The sequence below is a fragment of the Haliotis cracherodii genome, unplaced genomic scaffold (genome assembly GCF_022045235.1).
Source record: "Haliotis cracherodii isolate W230 unplaced genomic scaffold, xgHalCrac1.p SCAF_11, whole genome shotgun sequence".
Taxonomy (NCBI): domain Eukaryota; kingdom Metazoa; phylum Mollusca; class Gastropoda; order Lepetellida; family Haliotidae; genus Haliotis; species Haliotis cracherodii.
In genome coordinates, this window is record NW_027266266.1 from 27959231 (window position 1) to 27971509 (window position 12279).

The 12279-nt window shown below is 40.1% G+C and overlaps 1 protein-coding gene across 2 annotated transcripts in view; it reads right to left on the reverse strand.

Annotated features, from left to right (window-relative positions):
• Positions 1 to 12279, reverse strand: part of LOC139456391 (uncharacterized) — an 89099-nt gene that overhangs the window by 13828 nt on the left and 62992 nt on the right. For both annotated transcript variants that reach the window (XM_071238081.1, XM_071238080.1), the window contains exons 4-5: positions 3347 to 3665; positions 1020 to 1254 (exon numbers count right to left, since the gene is read on the reverse strand). In XM_071238081.1, coding sequence (XP_071094182.1) covers positions 1020 to 1254; positions 3347 to 3665 — 554 coding nt within the window. The remainder of the gene's footprint in view (positions 1 to 1019; positions 1255 to 3346; positions 3666 to 12279) is intronic.

Below are 12279 nucleotides of genomic sequence, written 5' to 3' on the forward strand. Positions count from 1 at the left end.
ACTCATGAGCATAAAGTCAATCATTTCCCATATACTCATGAGCATATAGACAATCATTCCCCATTTACTCATGAGCATAAAGTCAATCATTTCCCATGTACTCATGAGCATAAAGTCAATCATTCCCCATGTACTCACGAGCATAAAGTCAACATTTCCCATGTACTCATGAGTATATAGACAATCATTCCCCATGTACTCACGAGCATATATTCAATCATTCCCCATGTACTCATGAGCATATAGACAATCATTTCCCATGTACTCATGAGCATAAAGTCAATCATTTCCCATGTACTCATGAGCATAAAGTCAATCATTTCCCATGTACTCATGAGCATAAAATCAATCATTCCCCATGTACTCATGAGCATAAAATCAACCATTCCCCATGTACTCATGAGCATAAAGTCAATCATTCCCCATTTACTCATGAGCATAAAGTCAATCATTTCCCATGTACTCATGAGCATAAAGTCAATCATTTCCCATGTACTCATGAGCATAAAGTCAATCATTTCCCATGTACTCATGAGCATAAAGTCAATCATTTCCCATGTACTCATGAGCATAAAATCAATCATTCCCCATTTACTCATGAGCATAAAATCAACCATTCCCCATGTACTCATGAGCATAAAGTCAATCATTCCCCATTTACTCATGAGCATAAAGTCAATCATTCCCCATTTACTCATGAGCATAAAGTCAATCATTTCCCATGTACTCATGAGCATAAAGTCAATCATTCCCCATGTACTCATGAGCATATAGACAATCATTCCCCATGTACTCATGAGCATATAGACAATCATTCCCCATGTGGTCATGAGCATATAGTCAATCAATCTCAACCTCTGATACATGTATACATGTTGACTTTTCTTGATGAAGTCAAATCAAGAGGCATACTCAACACATAAACATCAGTTATCAATGAGTTTGTTCACTTTTAACTCCTATCTGATCCATGACACTATGTACTGAGTATATGTCACAGTTCCTCAGTGTGGACAAACCTCTGCGAGTGGCCCTTCCACTGAAGAGTTTTCCATCCGTGGCCACATTCAGCTCCGTCACTGTCTCTCCAGCTGGGTCCTGAGCTATTGTTTTGTGTGTCTCAGAGCCATCATAGTTCTTCACAGAGAAAGTCAGCATTGACGGGGACTTGACAGGTTTGAACCCTGTCTCCACCTTGACAACCAGTGGGGGTGGGGCGATGTATATACTATTGCTGCTGCTGGACCGAGAAATCTGAAACAAAACAAGCAGGTTAGTGGTAGATCTAACGTCATCAGGACCAGTACATCAGTAGCAACATGGCAGCTGTGGGAGGATAGGATTACTTTGGTGTAACCCACAGGTATAGTTCCAAAAGGGGAAGAATAAAAAATCAGGGTGAATGAGGGATTCTTGACCAGGCGGGCATGTTTGGAAGTGGAGAAACCAAACACATATGACCTGCTGGGTCTGTTCATTGAAGGACAAACCAAACACACGACCTGTTGGTCCTGTTTAGTGAAGGACAAACCAAACACACGACATGTTGGTCCTGTTTAGTGAAGGACAAACCAAACATATGACCTGTTGGTCCTGTTTAGTGAAGGACAAACCAAACACACGACCTGTTGGTCCTGTTTAGTGAAGGACAAACCAAACACACGAAGTGTTGGTCCTGTTTAGTGAAGGACAAACCAAACCCATGACATGTTGGTCCTGTTTAGTGAAGGACAAACCAAACACATGGCCTGTTGGTCCTGTTTAGTGAAGGACAAACCAAACACACGACATGTTGGTCCTGTTTGGTAAAGGACAAACCAAACACATGACCTGTTGGTCCTATTTAGTGAAGGACAAACCAAACACACGACATGTTGGTCCTGTTTGGTAAAGGACAAACCAAACACATGGCCTGTTGGTCCTGTTTAGTGAAGGACAAACCAAACACACGACCTGTTGGTCCTGTTTAGTGAAGGACAAACCAAACACATGACCTGCTGGGTCTGTTCAGTGAAGGACAAACCAAACACACAACCTGTTGGTCCTGTTTAGTGAAGGACAAACCAAACACACAACATGTTGGTCCTGTTTAGTGAAGGACAAACCAAACACACGACCTGTTGGTCCTGTTTAGTGAAGGACAAACCAAACACACGAAGTGTTGGTCCTGTTTAGTGAAGGACAAACCAAACACACGACATGTTGGTCCTATTTAGTGAAGGACAAACCAAACACACGACCTGTTGGTCCTATTTAATGAAGGACAAACCAAACACACGACCTGTTGGTCCTGTTTAGTGAAGGACAAACCAAACACATGGCCTGTTGGTCCTGTTTAGTGACGGACAAACCAAATCCACGACCTGTTGGTCCTGTTTAGTGAAGGACAAACCAAACACAAGACATGTTGGTCCTATTTAGTGAAGGACAAACCAAACACACGACCTGTTGGTCCTATTTAGTGAAGGACAAACCAAATCCACGACCTGTTGGTCCTGTTTAGTGAAGGAAAAACAAAACACAGCAAGTTGGCATAATAGTCATGATTTTGAACCTAACATATCATTATTACACTTGTTCTCCCCCAAATTGAGTTTATTATACTTTTTGACGAATTATTTTACTGCATAAAATATCACGGAATATTCACATGAAGCCTTCTACAGCTAGACTTTAATGACCAATGACAGCCAGTTTCAATTCACATGGTGTTAAAATATCCATTACTCAGCGATACAAGGTCTCTTAATGGTTGTTATGTCATTTCAGAGGTCATAATCAATCTTTGCAGGTGCAGATAGGGAATTAATAACATGTGTACTGACATTACTTAATTACTCAAAACACTACAGTGTCACATAAAATTTTTATGAATGTGTGGAGCTTTTACCATGTTTCACTTACTACTAGACATTACAAATGTTGAAGTGAAAATCCACTTCTCTTTTTCACATGACATTACACTTTTTTTACCCACTCCAGAAATTTCAAGAAGGGTTGGCAACTCTGCTGTCACTCGGCCACCATCTACTTATCTGCTAGTAACATTGCCCCTGGGAGACATCTACCAGTCCATCCATCACATGTAGCATCACAAACCACAAATTATAGACTGAAAGTCACAATGTCAAAAAAGGTGAATTAATTTCCATGTTCAGACATGTTGTATATTTCTGATATGAATAAAAGCAGCCCTACACTCTTTAGACTATGATGTCTCTGCATTGTAGCCACACTGCCTAAATCAGTCACCCTCTATTATTTAAAAAGATTTTGATCTTAAAAATATATCTTAGAAATTGAACTATTAAGTCTACCCCACTTTAAGGGCCATTGTTAAACCTACCCGCTTGTAAGGACTGCCATAGCAGACATCTTTATATCTTCGTTGATTTGCATCGAGCGACATGGAGAGTGGGGAGCCCTCTATACTGCTGCTGGAGGGGGTCCGTGATATGCTGCTGCTGTTGCTGTTGTAGCGTTGTCGTCCGGAGCTGCAGCTGCTGCGCCCATTGCTCCGCAGACGCTGGATGGTAAAGACTTTATGGAGGTCATCAAAACCTCGAGCCATGATCCCTGAAGGTGTGTGTGCAAGGTCAAAGGTGTGTCCAAGTTCATGGAGAGACGCCCCCAGCCCTGTGGCGTAGTTGGCCCAGTAGTACTCCCTGTCACAGAGAAGCATGCTGCTCATCACAAGTCATCCAGGTCAACATGATCACTTTAAACTCAAAACAGCTGCAATTCAAAGAGTTTCTACTTAACTGTTACTAAAGAAGTTCAGAAACAATGGATACTTATTTTCACGGCATGTAAACTCAGTCTGTCAACGAGAAAAAAATAACGTGTCAAGTTGCAGGCGAAATATAAAAAAAAAAACATGATGCTTTTCATTTTTTCATAGAGACAGTTGAATCGATGAACCATTCTTAAGAAAGGTCTCACCTTATCTATTGAGGAAACAACTAACAAGCCGCGAGGATTTATCAAATATCTATTCAGTGTGAAGTTATGGTCCAAAAATGATCAAATAACAACAAAGATACTAGTCCTTGTAATTCAGAATCCCATGATACATACAAAATGAAGAACAAGTTTGATCCATCATCCTCGTGTCATTTCACCAAAGCATGATACTCAGCAGTTGTGATATGGAAAGTTTGCCCCTTCCATTTCAATGAGACGGATAATTCCACTACACATAAATAATGATTTCAAAAAGTGCTCTGCACCAGGAACCTATTTTAACCCTGCCTTTACAATTTTAATCATGCCATGGCACTAAAGAACAAGGAATTTTGAACCCAGCATTGTTAGGTCTCCTGGTGGGAAACATCAGTGGTGCTTCAGCTAGCAAGATGAGTGTTGAGGACATCCTCCCCTTGGGACACCAAGCCTTAAGGCTGGATTGACTTAAATTATGTGGAGAGCTGTGACCACCAAGGCAGTGTCTTTTTCCCAACACATGAAATGAAACTAGCATGGTATTGTTGACATTTTGTACATTTGGTCAGATTTCCTTTCATCCTAATTGTCCTGACTACGTCCTGGAATCTGGATATTACCCTCTTCTGTCACTATGCTCCCCATACCGTCAAAACACACACATCATCTCTCCTCCAGGGGTAAACACAGTGCCAATCACAAAGATGACAGTTTTCCACTGATATCCACAGTCCAATATCTCCAGTCTTTCTACTACTGCACATCCCAAACCACAACTATTGTCTTTACAACTCTTTGTTTGTACTCTAGTTGATGCAGTTTCCTTTAGGTAGTTCTTGTTCTTGAAACTATAATCCCTACCCAGATTGAAATTATTAGTAATATCCTCATTCTGCTTTCTTTCCCTGAGAGAAAAAGTGCACTATGAACATTTTCCTTTTTTATATTTCAGCAAAACCACACTGTCAATTGTCAGTCAAGTCAGTTCTTATTTACAATCTCTGGAAGTTTTTACAATCATATCTTTGAAATCCACAAGTTCAGCACTTTTCCAACACATGACTTTGAAAGCTGCATTATAAGCTGACAAGAACTAGCAGGAAGTGCGCAGTGAATAACTGCACCATACATATCGTAACAACATTATGTACCTCCACACTACTGTAACCTTCTGTGTAAATGTACTGGTTCTTATATTATCAAGCAGAGATTATGTACCTCCACACTACTGTAACCTTCTGTGTAAATGTACTGGCTCTTATATTACCAAGCAGAGATTATGTACCTTCACACTACTGTAACCTGCTGTATAAATGTACTGGTTCTTATATTATCAAGCAGAGATTATGTACCTCCACACTACTGTAACCTTCTGTATAAATGTACTGGTTCTTATATTACCAAGCAGAGATTATGTACCTTCACACTACTGTAACCTTCTGTGTAAATGTACTGGTTCTTATATTACCAAGCAGAGATTATGTACCTTCACACTACTGTAACCTGCTGTATAAATGTACTGGTTCTTATATTACCAAGCAGAGATTATGTACCTTCACACTACTGTAACCTTCTGTGTAAATGTACTGGTTCTTATATTACCAAGCAGAGATTATGTACCTTCACACTACTGTAACCTTCTGTATAAATGTACTGGTTCTTATATTACCAAGCAGAGATTATGTACCTTCACACTACTGTAACCTTCTGTGTAAATGTACTGGTTCTTATATTACCAAGCAGAGATTATGTACCTTCACACTACTGTATAAATGTACTGGTTCTTATATTACCAAGCAGAGATTATGTACCTTCACACTACTGTAACCTACTGTATAAATGTACTGGTTCTTATATTACCAAGCAGAGATTATGTACCTTCACACTACTGTAACCTGCTGTATAAATGTACTGGTTCTTATATTACCAAGCAGAGATTATGTACCTTCACACTACTGTAACCTGCTGTATAAATGTACTGGTTCTTATATTACCAAGCAGAGATTATGTACCTTCACACTACTGTAACCTACTGTATAAATGTACTGGTTCTTATATTACCAAGCAGAGATTATGTACCTTCACACTACTGTAACCTGCTGTATAAATGTACTGGTTCTTATATTACCAAGCAGAGATTATGTACCGTCACACTACTGTAACCTGCTGTATAAATGTACTGGTTCTTATATTACCAAACAGAGATTATGTACCTTCACACTACTGTAACCTGCTGTATAAATGTACTGGTTCTTATATTACCAAGCAGAGATTATGTACCTTCACACTACTGTAACCTGCTGTATAAATGTACTGGTTCTTATATTACTAAGCAGAGATTATGTACCTTCACACTACTGTAACCTTCTGTATAAATGTACTGGTTCTTATAATACCAAACAGAGATTATGTACCTTCACACTACTGTAACCTACTGTATAAATGTACTGGTTCTTATATTACCAAGCAGAGATTATGTACCTTCACACTACTGTAACCTGCTGTATAAATGTACTGGTTCTTATAATACCAAGCAGAGATTATGTGAACCTAGATTACCAGGCAGACACTTAGACAACAAATAGTCCCTGAAATAAATGGACACAACAAAACAAAACTTCTAAAGGAACCCTCCAGTCTCTTAATTTCAGAAAAAAGCAGCAAATGGGATGAGTATGTGTAGGCATCTGGAGCTGAGAAGGAGATGAGAGTGGAATACAATATATGCTTTGGACATACTTAACCAGCTTCAGTACAGATAGTGAGGTATGTTTTTATTTTTATCAGCCCAGGCAATATTGCAATGTAAAGTCATACAACATAGAGATGTTACTTTCACAGCATTCTTACGTCTTAGTGTACAGCCCCAGCATCAACACAGAGATACTTAAACAGACTGACTTGAATTCAACAGATCTTTGTTTGTCTCAGATAATGACAACATTTAACGAAAGTTGCAAGCTGTTCTGAGCTGAATCACTGCAGCTGTTCTCCAAGCCAACACATTCAGCTTGACTGCCTGATCACACCACTTTTCCACACTGCAGCATTACAGATGGTAATATAAAACACTAAATGCTATAAGTTAAAATGTCAGCATTGTATAACTCAACAATAATTGATACTAGGTCAACATATCTTCTGCTGTGATGGACATATTGATGTCTCTGGTGTATGTGACCTTTTACTGACGACATCCTGCCTCTCTGGCTCCTCTCTAGTGTTAACACAGAGCTAGTGCTGATGCACTTGTGTTTCTAAGTGTGCAGCTAGTGAATATGTGCATTGTGATTAGCTTCGTATTGAACTACAGCTTCCTGAACATCGGAGCCCATGCACCACCACAGCTGTGCAGATGGTGACCTCAAGTCTGGCATGGTGATGACGACATTCAACTCAAAATGACATATGTCCTATAACAAACCAAGCAAAATTGGGTTGTGGCACTTGTGACATTATTGTGGTCTTTGTGTTTGACCATAACTATTGGTCACTACTTCTACAATACAAATACCACCAAGCAAATACTGTATTATTCTTAAATTCAGATTAACCGAAGATACAGCCGTCCAGGTTTTTCTTACACTCTTGTAATGTCCGAAGGGAAACCATGCACACATGATATGTTATTGTAGAAAGTAACATTTTCAATAAGGTCACCATAGAGGCTACATTTAATCCCCGACCCAATTTCTGTGTTATTGTGCGACCCCACTGCTTTCATCCAGAACCTGCTTCAGACCATGTGGTGGCAGAGACTAAAATATTGTCATAGGACAGATGACCATTGACAAAGCATGGGCTCACATGAATCTAAAACTTCCGTTTCTACCCCTGATGGTACAGCACTGTTTCAGTGTCACTATCAGAAACTAGAGACTCAGAAACATTTATGGTCTGATGACCATCTCTCACGAGAAGTAGGACTCAATAAACAGACACTGACAAGTTGGATCAATACAAGTGGGATGAGCATATTCATATTAAAGCATCACTATATGCCCTGTGCACTTCAATCTACTCATCCACATCAACTTATTTGATTAGGGAAGGTTATTCCACTGTGAAACAGGCAGACCTGCTTTTGCTTCCAATATCATGACAAGAAAACTTTGAATCGAGGCATCAACATGGTGGCAACAAATTATCATGTCTTTATTACAATTGCAAACAAATTAAACTTACAATAAAATAATGTTCCCAAAATGTTTAGTCAACAAAGTATTGTTTAAAACAATATGGACAAAATGGTTTTCAATTCATTCCGTCTTACACTATGTTTAGACAGGTTACCTCCCTTACATACTGAGTTTGATAAACACAGTCCTTCCACACTAAATGAGTGGAGTAGCTAGCCTATCCAGGCCACATGGGCACTGAGCCAACTGGAATGAACCAGCACAAAGGCACCATCACTATTGCGGTACACTTTCATGCATTTCAGGGTTTAAATAAAACTAAAACAGAAAAACTAACAACTTATCAGGAATTTTAAAATAAAGTAGACCAAAAATGACATGTTATAAACAATTAAGGAAGAGAATATATATGTCAACTTCTTTATTAGATGATTGGATTCCCTTGTCAGTTTCTACCCTTTGTTATTTTCCACCTTTTGGTATCTTATAAATTTTGTTGTCCTTACATGTACATACATATATTCTCTGCCTCATGGCATTCATTCACCTGATGAAGGAGTAAGCATATACTCTGAAGCGTTGTGTTCCTAATAATAAAGAAGTTGACATGCATATATTCTCTTCCTTACGTGTATCACTTCTAAATGCCTTTCAAAGACCTTATAAACAATTGTTTAGAAAATAGAAATGCATGTACTTTCTATTCAGTTACCCATAAGACCCATAGACTGTTCAGAAAACTATTACACATAGACAGGGATGCTTCACAAATGAGCAAATCTCATAACGATTTATCCTGTTTCCATACACTGTGTGTGATAGAATCAGCACTAATGGGGGCATTACATTCACCAGGGCACACTTGCACAAAGCAATCTTAGCGCCAGGACTATTGTGAGCCTATGTTCAAGCATGGGAGTTACTATCATCTTAGCGCTAAGATTGCTTTGTGCAAGTAGGCCCAGGTTGTACATGTTCCTGTACAGCAGTTTACTGTAGCTCCAGAAAGGCCTGCTTGTACAACTGAACCCATTGGATGTCAAGGTCTGGAAACATGCACACACATGAAACATTTTATTCCTTCAACAAAATACACCAACACAAAGTTTGTGATGTCTTCTTAATGCAGTTTCTGTAGTAGATATATTAGGGCATCAAGAGTAGCTCACAGCCAAGCAGAAAGCAGTTTGGACAGTATTCCCTTGAAAGAAATAGACAAGGCAATCTCCGTTCAAATGAACATCCATTCCAAAAACCAACCCCATGTCAGATCCTTGACAAGCCCTCCTTAAATACAAGATCAACAAATGTGAAAATGGATCACTAAAATGTGGAACTTGTTTGCAAGACTAGCCCTTAAACCAACACAGTGATGCCGTGCTGATTGCAGTTGACATAGGGAGCCAAGACCAATATGAGGGAGTTATCCCAAACAGCAATGGTGCCAACACCTTAAATCAATCGGGCCAAGGCCCGTTGGGGCCAGAGACCTGAACTTTCTCCTATCATTTCCACACCACTAATTAATTGAAGATTTCATCAGCCTGGCATCAGTGGGACAGTACATCCTGTCTAGTCACTCAAGTGTCTCATCATGCTCTCAGTAGTCTGGTCAGTTTGCAGACTCTTGGAGGCTAAAAGAACAGGTCGCTTAGCAGATTACTCAAACACTAGCCGAGGAGACTGGTTGTGGAGCTAGCTCTCCAGACATGACCACCTTCTGGAGTTTATTGTAGCATGCCAGTCCACAACAGGCATTCAGTACTCAAGTTCATCAATTTATGGCCATTGCAATCATTTTAGCTGGAGTTACTTGTTCCCAGATGTCTTCTTGAGAGAAACTAGTTATTGTCCCACACAAGAGTGGCTGGTGGTGGTTCATGTCATCAAAGACTTACAGAACATCATCAACACATCATCTCCACACCACAATGCATATTTGTTTCCACTTACATGGACTTGAACAGTTGCTCACATAACTGTTTACATGATTGCCCTTGTGTCAGTACACTAACAGGGAGGGGAGCTACTGAACTTGCAGACTGGAACACTGGTGGTTCCTGGATGAGGTGGCCACGTTCCACTATCCACAAGATCAGGAAGAAGCTGTTGAGTCCGAATGGAGTGTCAGGCATCAACCCCCTGCATTATGGTATAACATGGGCTAAAATGCCAATTTCAGCTCAATGGATTCCAGCAGTTCATAACTACAAGATGAATATATGTCATCATAAGCAGTACAATACCAAACGTGCAGAATGAGAACACACTATACAGAGCAGCAGGCACATTGTCTGCTGGATTAACTTTCATGGCCTGAGATGCATGAAATAGCCCCACTATTGATTACACATGGAGGTACAAGTGACACAGCCTGGCCTGCAGTGTGCAGCAGCAACAGACACAGATCAATCCCATCATCAGGCCTAATCACCAGACCAGGACAATTGGCATGTCCCTTCCTGACAGTTCTACTTCCTAAATGACCATGTACCATCAGCAACGTGCCCTATGAAGGAAGGAAACTGGTCTCGCAAGTCATCAGTCAATGAATATGAAGACTGACAGCTTGCATGGGCTTATTCTGTTAAACCTATTTTCCCTGTTTTTTGCTTTTCAGTATTGACTTTCAAGGATGGTTTCTCAAAGAATAGAACAATGTAGGAGCAGGGAAAATATACAATCCTGTGAGAATTGTCCTATATTACATCAAGAAACTAGCAGCGTGGGAACAAAAGGGTAGAATAGGTTCTAATGGGAACTGGCTGGTCGCAATGGGTGACACATGACCTAACTGTGTAGTGGAGCTCATGCATGAACGAGACTCTATGATCTAACATGAAATGTCTTGAATAGTGTAGACTGCTATGAAAAAGAAGATTCACACGCACGTACACACGCACACATACACACCTCACGCACACACACACGCACACATTAAGAAACTCAATCATGCTGACATGGAAGAATGAGATTTTCTTGTTTGAATGACAATATTTCTCATGAGGAAATAGTTCAGATTCAAAGAATGAACATGACATCCAGATCATTCCCAATGTACATCCACATCACATAAGCTTCCCACTTGCTGTCTGCACAAGAACCAACCTAACCAGTGATGGGACTCAATAATTACATGATCTAAGTTATCAACTGTGCATTTCAACTTTCTTTCCATTTCTGATTGTGTCCTGAGCCTGCATAGGGCAGGCAGGAAATGAACTGTCTGCATCCGAGACTGCCGAGACTGGGCAAGAGGTAAGCCCATCCGCCGGCCTGTCACTGTGCTGGTCCTCAGTTGTGGGGCTACTACACCACACAAACATTGATAGCAGCATTAACACATTACAAGGAAGGTGAAGAATCCTTTCATTCAGTAGCTGCCATCCATCTGGAAGTACTAACGTTGCTGGACCTCCATACAACACGTTCTCTGTACAGTTAGAATGAACACAGTGAGAAAATAGCACTAAAGTATATATACGATTACTCATCCCTGCACAAATCATTAAAGTGTGTAACAGACGATGTATTTCATATATACGCTGTAAGGAATGAAGAGGAGCAACAAGAGTTTTCCTCAGGAGATGATCTCGGGGTGACCACAGTCATTGCTTCTCACTACAGTGCAGGGATCCAAGAAATCAATGTTCCCATCGCTAGAGGCCGCTCTGCTTACACTAAATGAGTGAAGCAAACACTAAAATGCTTGTGGAACAAGCACCAGAGCCATAAGTATAGATTGATGCTGAGAAGTATAGCAACACATTTCACAGCTAATCACCCTCTGGACACACGCCATTGCTGGCTCGCCTACAGCTCCCCCTCCAATAAACCAGACGGGATCTTCTTGGAGTACGCCACGAAACCTGCTACATGGGTTCTTCCTTGAGGTCTGGCTATAATGGCTCCAGAGAATATATTGTGCATGTGAAATGAAAGTTTTTGGAAGGGTGGTAAAGGTTACTAACTCGATCTTCATATTTTATTTGGTATGTTGCATAAGGACACTTCTTTCTATCCACACTTACTATCCAATAAACTGCAAAACATTATGTTACTACCAGGCATTCATTAAAACCAAATTCCATATGTTTGACCAGAAACATAGGTATGAACTACACGTAAATCACATACATGCTAACACACAGACATCCTTTAGTTATCCCTATTATGTACAATTGGATGTTTAGATCAA